This window comes from Varanus komodoensis, unplaced genomic scaffold, assembly GCF_004798865.1.
Source record: "Varanus komodoensis strain SLA01 unplaced genomic scaffold, ASM479886v1 scaffold55, whole genome shotgun sequence".
Taxonomy (NCBI): domain Eukaryota; kingdom Metazoa; phylum Chordata; class Lepidosauria; order Squamata; family Varanidae; genus Varanus; species Varanus komodoensis.
Genome location: NW_025336157.1, coordinates 3,912,657 through 3,934,300, shown reverse-complemented (window position 1 = coordinate 3,934,300; position 21,644 = coordinate 3,912,657). Strand labels below are relative to the sequence as shown.

The 21,644-nt window shown below is 50.7% G+C and overlaps 1 protein-coding gene and 1 non-coding gene across 7 annotated transcripts; both read right to left on the bottom strand.

Moving 5' to 3' along the window:
• Positions 1 to 794: 794 nt before the first annotated feature.
• On the bottom strand, positions 795 to 20,535 carry KHDC4 (KH domain containing 4, pre-mRNA splicing factor). 6 transcript variants are annotated; one of them, XM_044448610.1, is made up of 14 exons: positions 20,412 to 20,535; positions 17,584 to 17,824; positions 15,603 to 15,731; positions 14,801 to 14,880; positions 13,763 to 13,815; positions 12,822 to 12,988; positions 12,125 to 12,336; positions 11,411 to 11,471; positions 10,420 to 10,477; positions 8,279 to 8,532; positions 7,673 to 7,843; positions 5,771 to 5,883; positions 3,920 to 4,005; positions 795 to 2,229 (listed from the first exon to the last, which is right to left on the bottom strand). In XM_044448610.1, the coding sequence occupies exons 1-14, from the start codon at positions 20,456 to 20,458 to the stop codon at positions 2,030 to 2,032; spliced, it is 1,872 nt and encodes a 623-aa protein (XP_044304545.1). In that variant the 5' UTR covers positions 20,459 to 20,535; the 3' UTR covers positions 795 to 2,029. The 6 variants fall into 6 exon arrangements, 5 of the variants coding, with proteins under 5 accessions (XP_044304545.1, XP_044304546.1, XP_044304542.1 ...); XM_044448611.1 differs by having other exon boundaries at positions 8,279 to 8,529; XM_044448607.1 differs by lacking the exon at positions 20,412 to 20,535 and having other exon boundaries at positions 17,584 to 18,567.
• LOC123032736 lies at positions 12,524 to 12,651 on the bottom strand. Its single transcript, XR_006416534.1, has one exon.
• Positions 20,536 to 21,644: the final 1,109 nt, after the last annotated feature.

Sequence of the window (21,644 nt, the reverse complement as noted above, 5' to 3'; positions counted from 1 at the left end):
AGTGGGCCCCATGTATAATAAAATATGACAGTAAGTAATCCCAATAAAGTAACTGAGCACGTGGCCCGTATTCAGACAGGTAGAGGGGGTGTATGTGAGAATGAAGCTTTCTGGAGAAGAGAATCATCAAAGTCGAAGACAGAAAGCCTTCTCACAAGGAAGGTCAGGTTTTCTCAAGTCAATTCCATCCAGAGGAGTTTAAAGCAGGGGTTGGAAACTTCCGTCCACATCCAGCCCTCTGGTCCATCCACATGGTCCCTTCCTTCCATCCGCCAGTTACTGAATGCTTTCCCAGCCTGTGTGTAGCATTTTCAACATTTCAAGAAGCTAAAATCCCTCTCCGACGACTTAGATACCAGCAATAAGCACATTAAGCTAAAATTTACCGAAAGTTTTGATAACTGGTTTTGTAGTTTGCACCCCCATCTCGGATCCATCCTGCCACTAGAATGCAGCCCTCCAGATCTTCCTCTTTTAAGGCTGAAAAAGGCTTCCAACCACTACACTCAAGGTCTCAATTCATACGCAGGGAAACTGTTTTGACAACAGCCAGCAAAATGCCTGATTTCGTTACTTCAAATCAGCCCAGTAAAGATGACTGAAGGGGTTTTGCTCTGCAAAGCATCTCATCTCCCAGGGGGGTACTAGCAGCCAAGCATTACAAAAGCAAATTCTGCCTCACGCATCCCATTACAGAATGGAGCCAGTACTGCCAGCGGCTTCAGTTCTTTGGAGCATACGCTGAAGGCGGACTTAAAAACAAAAACAGGAGAAGGAAGTAGAATCTCCATCCATTCGTCATGAAATTATGGTTTAATTTATTTACAACATGTAGAAAATTGGAGAACTGGGTTGTTGGTATCACTGTTTAACGAGTAAGCAAGGTCTGCCAAATAGATACTTTCTGTGGGGAAAAATATCCAACACTTTTTTTCCAATACTTCAAACTCGACTTGTCATTTGAACAGAGATAGCAAAAAATTCAGGATCTATGGACCCCCACCCCACCCCACCCCCAGCCAATGCACACTTCACTGTGCAGAAATTGTTCGCTTGGTCGTCGTTTAACAGGCTTGGAAAAAAGCCCGCCACAGTTTTGATTCACTACAAAACGATCCCAAGAGTTTGATCTCTTCAGTTATGACAAGCTTAAGCACGTCGATGCATCTCTTCCGGTCAAACAGCCACGAAACAAAGTTTGGTTGGAGCTGGGATTTGGAACAAAATGAGGATTGTAATGATGCCATTGCTGCGGAAAGGAACTCCACGCGGGCCAGTCGGAGATCCAAGGATGACAGGAGAAAACACAGCATGTGGATCAGGAGGAGTGCCAAACACTGTTGCCTGAAGAATAGGAATTGGCGAAGGCAAGTGCGGGAGGAAGCGAGTCAGAAATATACCTGCCAGCCAAAGTAATTCCGAACAGGGTCAACTGTGCTTGCAGCCATGGAAGCTGCAAATTCAAGTTTTAAAAAGGGGAGCCCAAGATGACTAACAGAAACAGTTTCTTTTAAAAAGTGATTCTTGAGAGGTTTTCTGGCCAAGGCTCTGCCCCCCCACCCCCACCTCATCTGTATCAGAAGCCTAAACATCACACACAAAAATAAAATCCAGTAAAAAAAACAAACCCAGAAATACAAACAGCAGGTTACGTTAGCTTGCTTGGTTGCCTCCTCTTCCAAAGCCAAGACTAGGTGCATGATAAGCCTGGGAATGGGGGAAGGGAGGAGACAAACTTTCACTGCAAGTGTGATGCCAACACAGAGATCTGCGATTGTGTTCCGAGAAGCCTGTGATTTCAAAGTTGCCTGTGACAGCCGAGTCCACCACAGAAATAGCGAATTCTGTATTTTTTTTCTCTTTAAAGAAGAAGAAAAGAGCTCCAGCCACTGAAGGGGCATACTGCATCTCAAAAGCTTGTGCAAAGAGGCCAGGTTGGGGATGATGGACATTTTGCAGAGATAGTTTGATAATATACATGCGTTATTGCTTGTGAGAAACGACAGATGTAGGTTTTGGCTGCAGGCAGCTACGGCGCCATCCAGAATGGCATCTGTTGCTTAGCCCGTTGTTGTGATGAAGGATACTGGTATCCTAAATTCCATGTCTGTGAGTAGCTACTTGCGCTTTTATGGCCACCATGGTCTTCTTCTTCATCTGAGGAGTCACCGGCATAAGCCACCAGCCCAAATACCTTTTCTCCTGTTTTCATCTTCTTTGCTGGATGATCTAGAGGAGGAGAAGACAAAAAGACAACCGCCACCCACCAAAGAGAAAATAAAAAATGGAAGAGAAAGATTTTTTAAAATCCCCCCCAAACATGTTAATTAAAATTAGAGGCATTATTAAAATATTGTTAGTTGAACACCATTTTGAGGTCACAGCCAGCGGTCACCCCGGGAAGGAGGTCACGTGACACGGCATCCGCCAGCAACGGCACCAAATGATCCACCAGAACCATGTAAGAGAACAGAGAAGAGAAAAAAGAAAAACACAAAAAAGAAGAAAAGTGAAGTTAGCAAAAGGATGCTTGAGCCGATTCACTGTTAAAGAACACTTGTAAAAGGGGAAAGTCCAACTACAGCTTTTAAAAAAGGAATCTCAAGGCGGTTCAGCAATGCCAACTCAGGCTGAAGTCTGCCAGGAGAGAAGCTGAGCTTGGCACCCAACCCGGGACTGGAACTCATGCCAGTACGCATGCGTGCATTCCAGGAAGCATGATGTGTGTTTCCCAGTCGAGATGCAACATCCTACTTTTGGGGCCTTGAAGTGGGGGAAATGGATCCCATGCTTGGGGTGGAGAAAGGAAAAAAGGAATCGCAGCAATGACAAGGGTTCGGGGCACTGCCCTTGAGCCAAACCAAAACACCAGGGCGAGCTCTGAATGGGAGGAGAAGTTGGGCTTTTGGCAGGAGGAGCAGGAGCCCCAAGGGCCGCCGAGCAAAGCGCAGTGGGATCGAGTTTCTGCTGGCCTGGGGGACGGCTGGCTTGGGGCACCCTCACTCGCTCCGGGCCCAGGACATGCGCGACGGCTCCACGCTTCCCCCTAAGGTCAGACAAGCCTTGTTACTTGCACAGAATGAGCTGCCATGCCATAAATCGGGGGCTGAGCCTCCTTCTGCCCGAGATAAGCTTTGTGGGGGCTGCATTCAAGCTGCGGGTGGGACAGAAGGGCAGGGCGACAGCGGCAAAAAGGCTGGTCTGTCTGGTCTGAACTTGCTGCCGGTAACTAATCCTTAGAGAGCCATTTCAAGCTTTGAGAATGCAGGGGGAAAGGGTGGAAGTGAGGGAATCCGTCAGTGGCTGGGGGAAAGGAGGTGGACCTAGGAAAGGGGGAGTGGTCATCCTAGGCAAGTCCTGGAGGCCTGGATTCGTTCTGCAGACTGGTGGTTTCACACCGCCCTTGCTTCAAATGTCGCCTCTAAGTGGCTTCAAAGAAAAAAGGGCCAAAATAGCACTCCCACTAGGAAAGGTAAATGAGCGCACTGTGAAAGACCTTAGCAAAGGAAGGCACGAGTGATGCAAGCTAGGAAGCCGGAAGTCGGTCAGCTAAGAAACTGGCTTCTTTCTGCAAAGCTGGACACAATGGGAGTGTGTACGACGGGCCGCTTATCCAAAGAGACCAAACATTAGCAGCTCAGCTTCGGGTTTCCCAAAAGGCTGGGAGACAAACAATACCCTTCGCCTCAGGAAGAGGAAGCCTCTAGCCCCTGACGTGAATTTGGACCTCAAGAGGATGGACAACCGAAATCATGCACGTGAGACCTGAAAGAAGCAGAGCACGGCTTTCTGCTCTGCGCCAGGAGGGGGCACGGGGGAGAGCAGGCCACACAACGAGCTGCCCACACTGCACTCAGCAGAGCCAGTGTGGGTGGAACACACGCCCCAGCCACGCCTGCCGCCAGCTGCCCACGCTCACCGTGGCCGCCCAGTAAGGACCCATTTCTGTCTTCAGCCTCTGACTTAATTCCGGTCACTGGTAAAGCGGGTGGAGGCATCAGCTGCCTGTTCGGAGACAAAGATAAAAATATAAAAGGGATGCTGCATAAGGAAGCATGTCAAGCAACACCTGCAAGCACCGGCAGCCATCGAGATGAAGAGCGGGGGCTGCCAACCAGTGCTGGCAGAACCGGTGGTGAACAGAGATCTGTTTCTCTTGGGAGGATATAATGTAATGCAATAATTTCCAATTCTTTCCATTTCCTTTTGTGGATATTGTGACATTGATCTTGCATTGTACCTTGTAAATCATCCTTTCGTTCTCCTGCTGAGCTGCTCTGGGCACAAATTTGTGGCATACGAAGAGAGAGAGGACGGGAGGAGACAGCAAGGGCCGGGACTGAAAGCCTATAGATTTATGAGCTTTGACAAGCGCTGTAATGCCCAACCCCACGCAAAGGGAATCGCGAAAACAGAAGAAGACCTGAAGGCCAAATTCAGAGGTGTTTACACCAGTAGGTCCAGTGCTCAGTCTCTGGAAGTGGCCAACAACACCCATCAGAATATAATCATCTGTGACACAGAGTTAGGCTGGGGTTGGCCTGTTGCCCAGAGGCCAGGTCTGTTCACGGAGAAGCAAGTTCAGTGGAAGACCTGGCTTCCTGGTCCCGTCTGGCTGCAGTGAAATCCCCCACGGCAGCATAATCCTGAAATGTAACAGGAAGCCTGAAGGCAGCTTTCTGCCCAGGGTCAAGGGTCGCAGCCGCCCTGCAGTTCAGAGCACAGAATACTGCTGAGAACCAAGGAGCAAGAGCGGCTGCGCCAGATCAGGTCGAAGGAGTCGACCAAGCCAGGACCTGCTTCCCAAAAGGGATCAGCCCCATCTTTCTAGGAAGCCCAAAGGAAACGACAACAAGCCCAAACCCAGCTATCTGCTCTCTTGCGACTGGCATTCGGAGCGAATCAGGCAAGGGAAGCTTGATGCTGTGACCTCTACAGCGGGGGCTTCTCAGAAGTGGCCCTCAACCTCTGGAACACGCCACCTCATCCAAGAAGCACGGCGTTTCATGCTTCTTGAAAGCATCTGTTTATGCAAACCTTCGCTAGCTTAACTAATTATCCTGAAACCGATTCACTTCACTCTCTGCATTATTGCTTGTGATCTTAATGTTTGCTGTTGAAAAGGAAAGTGCTACATTATGTATGCCTTTTTAACTGACCGGAAATTTGTAAACTGTTTGCTCACAGTTTCGCTATGCTAAGCAGGATGTATCTGAAGTAAACACGAGCATTTTCACACCCAGGAAGCACCCGGAATAGATTGCTCTCTTGCAGAGAGATCTGAGGCAGAGGCCCTTCTTCGGGAGCCCTCCCTGAAGGAGATCAGGAGGATGGCTACCCAGAGGAGGGCCTTCTCTGCGGTGGTGCCCCGATTGTGGAATTCGCTCCGAGAGGGTGCCAACGCTTTTCTTTTCGGCGCTAGGCGAAAACCTTTTTTATTCTCCCATTATTTTAATGTTTAATTGGTTTTAATGGTGATTTTATTGTGAATTGCTGGATGCTGTGCCTTTTTTAACCTGTGCTTGTTGTCAACTGTGCTGAGACGTTAGTAAAGGGACAGTCTATACAAGCTTTGAACGAAGGAATGTATTCCATGCTGCATGAGATTGGGGTGGGTGATTTGCCTCTCCTGAAACTGACTGGCCAGCCATTTTAATTGGGGGACCCCCAAGTTCTAGGTGGGGGCACAGGCGAGGAAGCACCCCCACCCCGGCTCACCCACCTGCCATTTCATTGCCAGAAACCACGAGGGGCCGCAGCTCTGACTTACCTGTCCCTCTCTCTCTCCTTTCCTGAGGAACTTGCTGGCTTCGAACCTGCCCCGTCCATCTCAGTCTGACTGGAGAAGCCTGTACCTAAATTAGTCATATGAATGGGTCCATGCTATGAGCAGAAAAACACAGCGGCATTAGCAAATCTAAAACTAGGACAGCACCTATCAGCTCCTTAACGAACATCTGCCGGCGGCCCAACCTTTCCTCACAAAGCGTGCTTTGTGGGCGCCACACAGCTGTGCTCCTCCTTTTCTGGGAGCCCTCATTATCGGTCATTCACACGAGGACCAGAAAACCTGCCAGGTAAGCACGGCATTGCTAGGTAAGCCCTGGGGGAAACTAACGGAAGGCCTAGCTTGATACAGCAGTCTTTTTAAAAGCCCCAGCAGCTGGGCCAGCCCTATTGCCCCTACTCTGCAGACAGAAAGGCTGAGGGTAAAGGAACTGCGTCTTGTGAAGGCAGAGTACAGCCCAATGTCCACGGGTATCACCCCACTCTTCTGTCACTTTCTGAGTGGTGGTCTGTCCACGTGTTAACACGTTTTTTGTATATGCAGCGTTCTCATGCGCATTTAATAGCTTTTCAACAGCACTGTAAGTGGCGCTCTTGGCGGTCTGGTCACCTGTGGCGAATGAGAATCGATGCCAAGAGACCAGGCAGTTTAGTAAATCATAGCTGGAACCTCCCTCCACTACTCCCACTATCCTCCTTTCCGGACGCCCATGTCATAACTTACTACACAGGACGCTACCTTACTCCAGGTCTAATTACTCATGCAGCCTGGTACAAAGTACTCTGCCTAGCAACTTGTTTGGATTCTTTCAACGGTTACTGCTACAGATCTTGCTCCCCAAAGAAAACCCCCAAATGCATCATTTTTGTCCTCTCAAACGGGTTATATAAAATCAAACATAAGAAGTTCAGTGGCTGCTCTATTCCTGTTTTCGTGCAGCTTGGTTTCCACTGTGGTCACACTGAGGAGGAAATAAAACCTCAGACCTTTGAAATCAGGCTTAGCTCTAAGCAAAGATGTGAAACTCCAGATCATTTAAAGGTAGATTCAGAAACCACCATCACACAATGGATTTTCCCATTCCCCATGAAGAGTATTTCTGAGCTGGGTGAGAAGTCCATGAGTTTGTCAAAACAACCTGGAACGTAATCTTGCAACACTGCCCCCCCTCCGCGCTCATCCTTCCAAAGAAGCAAATTGCAAATACACTTTTAAAATTAAGCTCAGAAATTGTTCGTCTGGTCCTAACTCCATCCCTAATGCCTGGAACACAGCATTGTGGAATTGACCTCTAACCTCCCAGAGACCTTTGGAGCAGTATAGGAAGGCAATCGCTATTCACCCTGGAAGGCAAATTCCAGAGGGGCGACCTGTGTGAGTTGCTTGTTGCAGCAAAAGCGACCTGGAGTTCTTGGCTTCTTCAAGGCTCAGGGATGGATTGTGGCAGCAGCTTTGAGGAGCCAAGGCCCACCTCGTGGGACGCATGAAGAGCAACCCACCGCTGGCAGTCATCCATGGACAGTGGGTACTCGTCAGGGCAACCAGTACACCAGGGTGGGCAGGCTTCCGAGAGAACTTCAGCTAAGGCGACAGGGATGGGCAACCTGCAGCCCCCAGATGTTTTGACCCACAGCTCTCATGACCCCTCAGCACTGGCAATGCTGGCTTGGGAAGATGGGGGCTGTAAGCCAAACTACCAGAAGAGCCACAGCCCTTCAGCCCCATGCTTCCAGACTGAGATAATTCAAGCGAACGGTTAAGGGGATCCCAAGGGTACCACACACTTGATGGCCTCTGAGCCAGAACGAAAGGCATGGGATTGGCTCAAGAGGAACGGGAGGCAGATCAGAGAGCAGGCAAGAAAATGGCTGTGTCGCACTCCACCTGGTATCCCAGCAGCCCAGACTCGCGCTCGTCCGGCAACTCTTCCGTGAACCGCCTCTTCTGGCCCGGCTGCGGCTGCGGTTGAGGTTGAGGCTGCACTGGGGGCTGTGCGGTGGCGGGCAAAGTTGTCTTTACGGGTGCGGCGGGCAGGAAAGGGGTGCTCAGCGGTGTCTGGAAAGTGCAGGGTCAAAGGACAGAGAGGGAGAGCATTTGGAGACCTCTGAAGACGGGTGAGAACGAGCGAGCGAGCCAACAGAAGGGACTCGGGGCAGGAGGCCTGTCTTTGAGGAGCAGGCAGCGTCTCTCTCCCCCTCAGGGGTGTCAAGCAAGGTGGCGCGTCCTGGCCATCACGCCTGGGCCCAAACCCAGCAGGCCAGCTGCCAGGTGGGCCCCTCCGGAGCACCTGGCCCCTTCCCGCAAGCCCCCCACACACCTTTTGGCCATGCAGAGGGGCAGGCAGTGGCCACTAGCCCCATGTTCTCCTTCAGGCAGAGAGGCGGCCCTCCCTTCTTTAAGGGACGGGAGAAAGCAAGCTCAGCAGCAGCAGCACAACTGCCACCCCACAGGCTCCCAGCCCCAAAGGGAGAGTCACTGCCCCAGTCTTACCTGGCCAGTGCTGGCAGGCGGCTGCACCTGCGTGATGGGGTACTGGGTGGGAACTGGCGGGACGCCGGTGGGCAGCGCCAGCACTCCTGGAGCCAGCGGGACGGCGGGAGGCACGATGCCCGGCACTCCGTAGGGGGGCTGCACCGGCTGCGGAGGCGGTGGCACCACGGGGTAGCCGGCCTGGAAGCCGTTGGGCGGGTAATACGGCGGCTGAGGCGGGACGGTCACGATCGCCGCGGGCTGAGCGAATCCTGCCGGGGGCAAGGAGGGAAAGTCTGGCTTGTGACGGGATGCTTACTGTGGGGGCTGGCTTTCCCCCTGCATGAGCAACCCCTATTTGCAAAGGTCTGGCTTTTTCACGAGAGAAAAGAGGAAGAGCGAGGTGGAGACAGAGAAGCGGAGTATTTCAGGATCCTTGCTGTCAGGGAAGAAAGCTGAGAAAAGGCTTGCCGGACACAGAGAGGAGAAAAGCGTTTATCCGTGAGCTGAGCCAGCCTGCTCGTTCCTCCTGCTTCGGGACTTCAGCTTGGCCCTCACGTGCAGCAGAATGGAATGAGAAAGAGGAGCTCGAGCTTGGCTTTAGTGCTTAAAGCCTGGACTACTCTGAAGGACTTCCTTCTGCTGTACCAGCGCTGGGGGCTCAGCACCCCGAAAAGATCTCCCACCTACCCCTAACACTATCACAGGGGCCTCCTGTCCTTTAAACTCCACTGGTGGAAGACGCAGGATTCACCCGGACGTTTTCCAGTGGATCAAGTGACGGCATGAAAGCTGGAACAATCAGCCAGTCACATAATGTTTCCTCCTTAGGTGCAAACAGCCTTTGGCAACCGGCTTCAACAGCAGAAATGTTTAAAAAGCTGCTAGTTCAGTGAAAGCAAGGGCAGGCCCTGGGCCAGCTGAATTCCACCGCAAGGCCCACCGCCCTTTCCACATGTATTGATCCCCGGTGACGGGAGTCCTTTCTAGCCTTACTCCAATATATAAAAGGGGGACAAAATTGATCCTTCTAATTACCACCCGATTTGTCCGCTTCACATGGTAGGAAATAGATGGCCAAGCTTTATCATGATTTAGTCAGAATTAGCTGATATTAATAAATTGTTACTGAAGATAATTTGGCTGATGGGGGTTTATTTAGGCATATCCTGAATTTTAAATAGGATTTGCAATTGCTAGCTATTTTTACACTTGGTTACTGGCTTGTCTGTGGCCATAATTAAAGCAGACAAAGTCAGTGCTTCCCCAAAAAGTTGGCAGGGTAAGGATCCCCGCCCAAAAGGCCCTGGGATGGGCACACAGGGTTCCAGGCTCTCTTCCTGACAGGCTAGCTTTCTGCTTGCAGGGAGACTGCCTGTCTGAAGTAGGGGAACATTCCAAACTGCAATCCACCATTCGCAGCCTGAAGTGGTTAACAGGCCCTCTTTCTGCCTCGTTCCCTCTCATTCTGCTGCACGTCTTCCATCCTAAAGAAGAGAGACTCCATTTTTGCAGGAAGCCCTCCTGTGTGAGCCATCCCTTCAGGACGCGAGAGGCGTGGCTGCTCCAGGGCTCCCTGTATTTGGAATGCTCTGCTCAAGGCGATGCGCCTGGCACCTTCTTTACTTTCTTTCTGACAGCAACCGAAGAGCCTCCTTTTAAAAAAAAAAACATTTGAATAACTAATGGCCACAGACTGTTGTTTTGTATGTCTTGCTCTATTTTACTGTTGCTTTTAATGTGTTATGGTTTTTATAGCGTTTTTATCTCATGGTTGTGAGCTGCCCAGAGGTGCTGTGACACAACTGGGCGGCATACAAACGTTTTAAATAAATAAATAACAAAAAGCCCTAAAATATTTTCTCTAGGATCTCCCTATTTTGGCCTCAACAGTGGCACATACCACACAATTCTTCCCACACTTACTGCTCAGATCCCTGCGGGTTGCTTTCAGCCCCGAATTTCTATTTCTTGAATATTAAAACAGAAGTATTCTTATTTAAAATTCATTTCCCCTCCCAGTATTCCCTGCCACTCCCTCCGTTCAAAATCCTTCTCCAAACCCACCCCTTTCCCACCAGACCTCTGGGTTTACTTCTGCCACCCTTCCCTTACTCCCAAATTACACTGAAATCTACACAGAAATTTCTGCTAAGACTCACCTGTTATGGGCACTGCTGTAGTTATCTGGTTTACAAATCGCGAATATTCAGCGTGAACCTTGGAAGAGATAAAACAGCCTCAGAGACTCCAACTTGACCCTCGCTCTAACAGGAGGCAGTAATCCCTGCTTTGCTGTTCTTGATGCAAAAGGGTGTGAACTTGGGGTCTGTTCTATCCTTCATGTTACAAATGCATTTTTTGTATTCTGAACGTGTCCAAGTCAATACAAGAGGCAGAAGAAGCATACATGCATCCAGTCCAAAGGTACATCAGACTTTTGCAAAACATCTTGCATCTCTTGAGGGCGGTCCAGGGTCCAGACAACCATCATACACAGACAAATCAAGTGCAGCTGTTGCTAAGCATGAACAACTGATCCATGGTTTGTTGTTGGATGGTTTAAAACAGAGGTTGCCAGTATGTACAAACCAGACTCATGGATTGTTTTGCCAGGCTACAAAAGCCCCTGGGAAAAGCAGTAAAAAAAACCCCCAGCCATTCCACAGCCAAAATACAGGGCCCCCAACACTTCTGGGGCACAGGAAGGGAGCAGGCAAAGCAGGAGGGAAACAAACAAGCCAGTGCCTGAGAGAAACAACTATGGGTTGTTTGATCGCCTCCCAAACCTTGGGTAAGGCAACAAACCACAGTTTAAAAGAACCTCTGGGTTGGTGTCCCAAGCAAACCAGGCCTTTCCCTACGGAGGGACATTCCACACTGTTAAAAGAAAGTGTGGGGGAGCTGGGGGGGTGCAATTTGGCCCAAGGTTCGGCACCTCTCATCTCTGGGCTGCCTCCGGAACCAAGTCCAACATGCCAAAAGTGCTTGTGCCCTGCTTATCCCAAAACCACACCCTCCCTTTCACAGACACAGAGCACAACTGAACACCTTGTTGGGAGATGTAGAAATGTTCTAAGTGTGTGTGGGGGGACAAAACGAAACAAAAAATGATTTATGGAAGGAAGTGCAAAATATAGAAAAGCTACTTACAGTCTGTAGTAAGTTCTCACAGAGTTTTTTGGCTGCTGCAAGGCCTTCTGGTTTTGGATGGCTGGAAAGACACACACACAGTCAAACCGTGTGGAGAACAGCTGTGCTCTGCGGCTGGGGGCCTAGCAGCCCTGTGCAGAGTTTCATGCAAAAGCGCTCTGTAAGGGATGGATCCAGGCCTCTGCAAGAGCAACTGAGCCCCTCCCTCCACGGAGCAGAGATGAGGGCAAAAGATGTGGGTAGAACAGCTGGGGACAAAGGGGAAGCTGGGAGTGGCAGGGAGAAGCAGCAAGAGGGGAAAAAGAAAGCGGGTGCCACCGAGAAAGGGGATGATGGAGATGGGGAAGGAAGCAAGGCTGCCCCCCCCCCTTCCTGGTCTGCTCACCAGGAACTGTGGCCCTCAGCAACAACAACAACAAACATTTACAATGGTTCTGCTTTTCAGATCACAAGCTGGGATCGCAAGCTTCGTCCTCAGCAGCCGGTATGGCCAGTGACATGCCAACTGTGGGTGCTGGGCGTTGTAGTCCAGCACATCTGAGCAGTGTCAGGTGGGCACTGCTTGGTGCATATCAAGTTGCTCAGAAGCCTTCAGGCTAACCTAAGGCATCCCATCGGCTTCGTGCTGCAACCTTGCAAGGAGGGCAACGCAGAGCCCATTTCCCTCCTGGGAAGAGCCGCCCGCCCGCTGCTCACCCTCACGCAGCCCCTTACCTGACGTAAATGTACATGGGCTCGAAGGCTTCCCGGCCGGAGGCAGGCTCAATGCAACCGGAACCCTTTCCCCGCAGGAAGACTTTGGCGCCCGTCTCGATCTGGATGTGCTGCAGGTAGGAACAGGCTGGGCCTTCGACCTTCTCCTTGACGTTGAAGGTGGGGACCGCGTGCTCCAAACCGACAAAGAGCTTGTCCTGGACGTAGTGCATCTGCACACACACACGCGCGGAGGGAGGAGGCGGTGAGTGCTCAGTGGCCCCTCGGAGCGTGGAGAAGGGGAGTGGGGAAGCCCGAGCCCAGCCTTCCCCAGGGGCACAGCCAGAAGCCCGTGGCCATCTGCTCCAAACCGGCCAAAAGGTTTGCTTGCCCAGCACCAGGCGACGCTCGCCCCAGAGCGGCTGTCGGATGGCACAGTGAGGTCTCCGCTCTTCTGCAAGCTGGACCCCTCTCCTCATCACATTTCTCTAAGAGGATGGTATCGGCAGGGCCTCACTCAGCAGGCCCTGCCTTCTTAATCCTCTAGGCACCCAGCCCCAACTGGCCCGGCACGGAAGGTGGGACCCAAACGGGCAGCGAGCAGCAGGCTAGGAACACTGCAGCGGAAGGTCGTGACGCGAGGATGCCGGAGGAAGCGCCGGCTACCGTTCAGCGCCCCAGGAGAACGGAGCGGCTGCTTCTCCGTACAAATACGTACCCCCCCGGACTGGAACGGAGGCTTCTGGCCCACAGCAGGCGGCAGCTGCGTGATGGAAGCGGGCTGGTGGTAGACTGTCACGGTGGCGCCGTTGAACGTGGGACTGGAGCCGGTGGCAGCTTTGACGACGCCATTCGTGATTATTTCCTTGATCCGGTTTACGGCTCCTGCGGGCAAGCGGTGGGCGTGAAAGGGGCCCCTTGGGAGGGATGCCGCAAACGGCACTTACACAGGGTGCCTCGCGGAAGGTTTAAGTCTGCGCATGCTGAGGAGGAGCAGCTACTCCGTCTCGGGGAGAGCAGACTTCAGGCCTGGCAGACAAGCTTTGGAGTCTTTTTTTAAAGACTCCAAAGTATAGACCTGTCTATAGACAGCAGAGAGCTGGCAAATACCATGTAAAAATACCACCAGAACAGCCTCTGAGCATGCTCTGTGCCCAAGATTTTGTTTGAGGCCAGGACCACACTGAGCTCACCTAGAAGCCCACTTCTGGGTCGGCTCTTGCACGCCCAACCCCTTTTTATATACCGGCTCCTAATCAATGGGAACCAGAATCTCCCAAGATCTACCATCTACCTATTCCTGCTGAGGGCTTATTTGCTAAACTTTTATGTTGCCAATAAGCTCAAATTGTCTTTGAGGTTCAGAAAAACTAAAATCCAAACTTAGTGCATGACAAAATATGAAACCCTTAAAAGTCTACTAAGGCAGAAAAAGGCAGAGTAAAAACCAGTAACAGCATCAAGAGCGAAAATACACAGTTGTACGTTTAATAACAGAGCATGGTGAGCTGGTTAGAATAAATGGGCTGGAATAACCTCGTTCTGAAGCTCACTGGGTGACTTTGGGCAGGTCACTGACTCTCTGCCTAAACGCACCTCTCAGGTTTGTGCCCGTTTTGAGCAATATCTCAATTTGGGGGGACAAGTCTTTTTACTTACTGTCCACCAGTTCTCGCGTCTGCCCCTGAACGTGCAGGTACAGCGGACGATCTCTGAAAAACACACAGACATATTTATTTATTTACTAGCTGCAGGATTCAGCTGAAGCTGTGCACTTCACTGGATGTATCTTAACCAGCTTTGAACTTGTTCCATATTATAACCAAAGCTCTGTGGGCTGTTCATAACAATTAAAGCAATATAACACACAATCCAAAATAAACGTTGAAAACCACACACACACACACACACACAAACTCAAAATGAAATCTAGCTACAATGCAGAGTCCAAACACAGTAACAGATTTAAAATAATGGAATCCGAAAGACTAAATTGTCTGGGAAAATCAGCAGGTTTTCCCTCGGCACAGAAAAGAGTACAGTGTAGGTGGCCAGGTGAGCCCGTATGGGAAGCTCACTTCACAATCTGGTGCCACAACAGAAAAGACCCTGTTCTTAGCCGCCACCTGCCCAGGTAAAACCTTTATGCAAACGTTGTAAAAGTTAACTTTGGTCTCTGTCTTTGCTGAATTTTACTGCACTGATATCACAATTTGCAAAGCACCCCGAGGAAATTCATAGATGCCAGAAGGGCAGAACAGAAATCTCTAAACAAAATAAACATAAACTGGGGCTGTTTGGGATCTAAAAAGCTCCTTCCTTGCCCAGACCGAGTTGGCAAAATCTACCAGGTTGTTGCGGCCTACAGTTATCGAGCATTTTAAAGCAGAACTGGTCTCTGCCTTTGCTCCCACCGGCATCCAGCCATCCCTTCACTGGAGCGGTGGAGCTCGGCCTCAGGCTGCCCACTCAACGCCCCATGCTCACACAAAGTCATCACCACTCAAACGGTTGCAGGGGGAATGGCTGGGGGCAAGCTCTGCCCATGAAAATAGGGACCCACCACCAGGATCCCGCCAAGACTGGTGCAGGTAAGTATCAGGTAGCTCCTTCAGACAGGGCAGCACCTTCTGAAAGAAAGAAACCACCCAGCCATTACCGGGAAGGGAGAGAGGAGAACGAAAATGGGATACGCACCCGGGCCCGACTTTTGCTTTCTCTTCTGCAGTCATGTACCTCCCGCGAGTTGAGACCGCGGCACCGCTCAGCTTACTTATCTGCAGACACGGGGGCCGGGGTGGAATGGCTCCGATTAGACAGTTTTTCAAAATCCTTGCTGGACAGAGCTAAATGTTGAATAGCCCCGGTTTCTTTTCTTCTTCTTCCTCCCCCCAGAGCCACTCAGATGCGTCCGTGAGGCTCGCAGTGACCATCCCCTTATCCTCTGGCCCAGCGACCACAGCTCAGTGCACCATGAGGGCTTATTGAACTGCGATGGCCCACAGCACAAAGGCGCTTGGCCCCAGGCCGAATCCTGCCCGTCTGGGACCCCAGTGTAGCCTCCAGGGTTCCACAGACAGCCATGCGCCCCCCCCACTTCCCCCCACCTTGTTGACTCATTCCCTGCATTTTGCCGTTTCCCCCTTCGTTGCAAAAGGCTGAAGTTTTAACTTGTAGCAGAAACAGCACTAAGCTAAAGCTGAGCTGCCATCGATTTCAGAGCCGCTCTCGGGAGATGTGCTCCCGTAACAGCAGGGGCTGAGGACACAGGAGCAGGGGCAAAAACCATCATAAAGCGGAACGGCATATTGCAGCTTGCAAATCTTCCTGCGAAGCCGTCAGGCAGGCAGGAAGGGGGCCACTGGCTGATTAAGGGCCAGGAAAGTTCACGATCGCCTGGGGAACCCTGGGCAGTCGACTTTGGCCTCCTGAGCCTGAGGATCCCTACCCTGGCCTACAAAAGGCCTGCCCAGGGGGAACAACCCTGCGTGGCCCAGACCTCATCCTGCGTCTGTCCCCTTGTGAGGAGGTTTCTGCAGGTCAGGGGCACGTCGTTGATCTCCACTTCTGCCACGACAAGGTCGTCTTTGCTTTTGCTTGCAGCTGGGCCTTTTCCAGGAGACTGAAGCTGTCGCATGTTGGGAAAAGAAGGGGAGAACAGCGTCGTCACAGAAACTTTGGCACAGAGACAGGCTGGTGGGCAACCTTTGGGCTGCTCACAGCAGACAGCAACAGATGTCGTGGGCTGGCCATCTTTCCGGCACCCCCGGAATAGGGAGAAAGCCACTGGCACGGCTCAGCCCCTTTCCTGCTTCGGTGCTCTCCCCTCCCAATGCAGGCTGCTCAGAAGTTCTCTGGCAAGCACGAGGGGAACAAAGTGGGTTTCCTTTCGCGTGGGTGAAGGGAGCTGCGATTTTATAGGGCAGCTCAGATGCTGGTGCCAGGCTGGGGCTACTGTGCCTTCAGAAGGGGCATGGGGAGGGATCGATCACGAAGAGCCGTCTCCCCACTGACACCTCTTCTACCCCCTTGAATCGTGTAAGGCTTTTTCCTCCCCCCCCCCCCCGGTGCATTCTGGCACAAAGCGACTTGCAAGAGTTCAGCCAGCGGCTTGGAAATGGAGTCGCCTCGGCATGTAAGGCAGGAGATGCGGGGAAAGAGAGGGCAGTGAGAGCCGTCCCCCAGTCTCCCACCGCTCTGAAATGACTCCACTCCCGGGGCCTCGCGAGACAAAGCCTAGATGGCAGCAGCCACCATGTCCGGAGAAAATGTTTTAAAAGCTAATTATTTCTGCTTTAAAAAAATGCAGTGGGGCTGTGGCAGGCTTCAGGATGGATCTTCCCAGGGCATGTAGGCCCCTGCACACCCTGAGTGGTTCCAGCTGATGGGTCTTGGTATCTCTGAGTGAGTGCTAGCTTAGGAATGTGTAATAGTTTTCTATTTCAGTGCCTTTTTAATCTCTCTTGATATATTTCCACTTAGTTCTTATCTGCTGAGCAGCTGTTACTTTGCTGCTTATTACACATAATGCCACATTCTTATGGTTTGGCATTTTAAACTGTTTTCCCAATTTTGCACTAATCCTACATTATTATGAATTCTATTTCATTGTTCTATATATTAAGATACTGAAATTTTAGATTAAATTACCAGGTAATTAATTTGGGATCAATCTTTCTAAAAATGTTTATTTTAATAGTGCTGAACTTGGATGGTACAAGTTCATTTTGATGTGATTCTACATTGCAAGCAACAGCTTGTGACACAGGGACAGTCAATGTGGTATAGTGGTTAAGAGTGTAACCTGGGACGCAGGTGACTTGGGTTCGAGCCCCCGCTCAGCCATGGAGCCAACTGGGTGACTTTGGGCCAATTACAGGCTCTCAGCCCAACCTACCTCACAGGGTTGTTGTGGGGATAAGATTGAGAGCAGGAAGAAGAGCAAAATATAAGCCACTTTGAGTTCTTTGTAAGAAAACAAGCAGGCTATAAATCTAATAAATAGTGTTGCGGATCTGTCTTCCTATTTCTGCTTTGTCTCATTAACGTTAATGGTTCTGAATATGGCAAATAGCAGATATAACCCTAACTGGACAGTAACTTAAGTGGGATGGTGTAACTTGGTGTCCTGCAACAGCAGGGGGTTGGACCCGATGGCCCTCTTGGCCCCCTCCAACTGTTCTCTGATTCTAGAAATAAATTATAAAATTATAAAAAGGAGAAGCAAGACAACAACCCATCACAGATAAGACCCTCCTTACCATTATATGGCAGCTCAGACACATTAATTTTTAATGGTATCAATCTGCGCACTTGACTGGGTATCAAGCAATGAGCAACTGGGTAAATAACCCAACAGGGAAGCACAAAATCCCCAATTTGAAATGTACTTCCACCCTCTTAAAAGAGCGGGTTTCTTGTCCTCTCGTTTTGACAGCACCAGTTCTGTAGCCTCATTTTCACCCCTAGCAGCCACTAACCTTGTCTGCTGAATTGGTCGTCGGTTTCAGCTTCCCTTTGGCCATTAACATGGCATTGATTTTGGCTGCCACGGCAGCAGCCGCATCGAGTGCGCCCAGAGGAGCTGCTGAACCCTCGGATCCTGACATCCCCGACACGCTGTCTCCGCTGCCCTGAACAGGACGGCTGGCCACGGGGGTGGTTGCAGGAAGGAGGAAAAGAGCTGGAGATGGCCCGGGCTGGTCCCATTTACTGCGGCGCCTAGAAAATTTGGGGGGAAAAATATTTAGGTCTGCTTTGGAGCTGCAAGCTGTCCCACCCAGCAGTAAGGACCTAGCACTCATAAGACCTACCTCTGACAGCCTGACTAGTTAAGGGTCACAGAAATCCTTGCATGTTAAGCCAGAGTGGATTCATTCAGCTAGACTGACAGTCTGCCCCATCCAAAGGGCTTAAGGCAAAGCACAAAACGAAACAGGATTTCATCAACTTGAATGTGACCCCAAAAGGAGACTGAACTGAGCTGCCTGGTCTTAACCATGCTTCTGAATCCTACTTAAGAGCATGGGGTGGGGCAGAGTTGCATGGGGGCAGCAGCCTCTAGCAGTCCTCATCCCCACCTCAGTGTGTGAAGCCATCTGATCCCAAAGGGGTGAGGTCACAAACATGGACACTACTGGCATGCCATAATTTGCAGCTCCTTCTGCCAGAAACTCCGCCTTGGGAAACACACTGCAGTCTTTGAGATGGAGGGAAAAACTGCATAAAAGCCAGGAAACCACACAGTAGTGGGGCCATGGAAAAGGGCCGCCTGAGAAGCTCCGGTCGGGGGTTCTCCGTCCCTAATCTAACCCAGTCAGTCTTCATTGATCAGCAGCAGCAGTTGTGAAGCAGGAACATGTCTTATTCTGCCCAACTTTGGAACGTGAAATCTGGTGTCTGTTTAGACAGAAAAATGATCTACAATTCCCAGCATGCCCCCAGACAGCCTAACTATAGTTTGTCTGTTAGCTTTTATGCCAAAGGAGAGGAATATAATTGTAATAATAAATAAGAAGTTGGTCAATTTTTTATAAGTGGGGAGGGAAGAGAGCCTTATAAATTGCTGGGATGGGCAGATAGTACGTCTGCCTCAACTAGCAGATCTTTAGGTGACCCGAAACAGGTGAATAAAGTTTCCTATTCTAATTAATAAATACTAAGTATAATAAACAACTGCTTAAGAACAGGAATGGGAACCTCAGCATGTCTCTTTCGTCCTGCCTTAAATTTTACTGCTGAAGTGAAGAAAGCCCATCTTCAGGCTTGTGGGATTGCCTTTGTTCTTTACTGGAACTTTGAGTTCCACTATCTAGAGTGAGCAGCCTAGGAATACGAGAATGACCACAAGCACATATACAGCCCAGGAATTTATTTTCAGTACCAGAACTGGACTATGCACATACTTCAACACTGGTTCACCCTACTTGCAACCTTTTTTAGTTTCAGCAGCTCAATTTATTAGAAAAACAGCTTTTGATTGTCACTAAGGTTCAATCACTAGCAACATTTAGTAATTTAAAACAAGTCACCCAAAGATCTATTCCAAAGATTCCAATCTATCTGTCTGTCCATCCCAGTTTACGATAACCAGGACTGGATTTCTATATAGGACTGTGAACACCAACCAGTTCCTGTAACCCAAATCAACTCCTGGGCTCAGGATTCCCTAATTTCAAGTTTTTTTTTTTTTTTTTAAAGCACCAGGGTCTAGCTCAGGGGTCAGCAACCCACAGCTCCAGAGCCGCATGTGGCTCTTTCATCCCTCTGCTGCGGCTCCCTGTTGCTCAAAATATGTGTCACAACTGCCAATGTGCGACATCTGCTGGCACACGATTTACTGAGCTTTTCGACCCCTGGTAGACCAACCATGGATAAATCCAAGAAAAGAAAAGTTTCAGAAGAAAACAGAACGTTTAATGGTACGTGGGCAGATTCATTTGCTTTCACTGCTGACGAGACTGGCTTATCAGTATGCTTAATATGTGGTGAGAAATGGGCAAACAACAAAAAGTCAAATGTCGCAAGACATTTCCAGAATAAAAACTTAGCCTTTACTGAAAAATATCTGGATGAAAATGCAACACACTATAGTTTTTTTATACATTCCATAAAGGTAAAAAAAAAACCCGATATATGCAGGGTTATCTTCATTTTAGATGTCAAAAGGGTTTTGTGGCTCCCGGTGTTTTCTTTTCTGTGGGAAACGGGTCCAAATGGCTGTTTGAGTGTTTAAGGTTGCCGACCCCTGGGCTAGCTAGTAAATCTCAGGAGACTCCAGTTGGAAAAAGCAAAGCTGATGCCTCTCCATGTTATACCTTAACCACACCCACATCCCATCCAAGTCATGAAATTCTCCCTCAGCACAACCTGGCTTACTCCAGGTTTACTGAACCCACAATTCCCATGATCCTCGGCTAACTCCAAAACTTGGCACCTGCCAGAAACACTGGATTACAACTCTCACGGTCATCAAACAAATCCCAACCTAGGGTCCAACATTTCTAACAAGATCCTTGATCCTCAGGCACCGCCCACGACCCGGCACCTTCCAGCTGCATCGAACCACAACTCCCATGATCCCCAGCCAGCTCCCCAGCCGCGTCGGACTACAACTCCCGCGAATTCCCCGCCAGCTAAGGATCATGGGAGTGGTAGTCCGACACCACCAGAAGGCTCCCACTTGGGGGAGCCCGGCCTAGTCCCAGAAGGGCTCCCTCGCCCGGCCTCGCGCTCCCGCCGACCCGCTCCGCTCCCGCCTCGCCCCCGCAGGCCCCAGCGCAGCCCAGCCGCGGGGCCGCCGCCTCACCCTCCCGAGGCGCCCGGCTCCCGCTGCCCCGCGCTCCCCGCTGACATGGCTCAGGCCGCCGCCGCCGCCACTACCGCCGCCTTGGCCGAGGAACTTCCCCTCCCCGGCGTCACTTCCGGCTCTCACCCCCGCGGACGCAATTTCCGGCCGTTGTCGTAGCAACGGACAAGGATTTCCGCCCCCGCTCCCGGGAGAGGGAAGTACCGTCAGAAATTGAGAGGCCACAGAGATAGGAAAAGGTTAGAGTGACACACGGGGACCGATTTCCCATTCAGTGCACTGTGTTTTCCTTCTCTTACCTCGGATGCTTCTCCAGGGCAGCAGTGAAGAGAGGTCAGCATAGCGTGCGCGGGGCCGCAGCTCCTTCTCCACTCTCTCCGAAAGCCAGCCTCAAAGCGAGGAGGGGAGCCCTTCTGCTTGGTCTTTTTCCCTGTGCAAACTGTAATGGGTGGCTTGCAACTTTCAAGAATGCGCCGTAGCTGCTTACAAGTCGACAATGCATGAGACCCCGCACATTGCTACCGTCCGCGTCATTCCAACACCCAGCTTCCCATGTTAGGGATAATGGAGTTTAAAGCGTATGAACTGCCCGCCAACTTAGATCAAAGAGGCAAGAGCGTTTGCGTCTCCATTTTTTTTCCCCGCGTGGACACCCAGACGGGCTCCCAGTCCCCGCGGCGCAAGAACCCTGGGACGCCCCGTGGAATCCTACGTCCAGCTCGCACTTAATGTAATAAAAGCGCGGCTGGATCAGACCAAAGGTCTAATTAGTCCGGCACTGAGCATGCAAGGTGTTAAGCCAGCTGCGTTGTGGGACCGGCGAGGGGGAGAGTCGGTCGCAACTTCTCCTATGTAAACTGGGTTTCTGCTCCACGCCAAGCTGCCTCGTTCTATCCTTTCATATCTCTAAGTAGGAAAGTGAGCGCAACTTCCGCTTTCTGCCTGCCCGCTCCCGAGGGTTGATGGGTAATGAAGGCCCAAAGGGAACGACTGAGTCACGTGACCGCCGTCCCGTCCTCTTTAGGCCCGGCTCCGTCCTGCCCTGTTGATGGACGTGACCTTATTTAGTGACTGGACGGTTGTGGCGTTTTTCATAAGTTAGCTTAATCTTGTTGTGAATGCGATACTTTTTTATACAATAAACTTAATAAAGCCACAGAGGTCACTTTTAAATTCAACTTATTTTAGTACTACAAGTCCTTTTCCCGTTTAATTCAATATATGCTTGCTCAG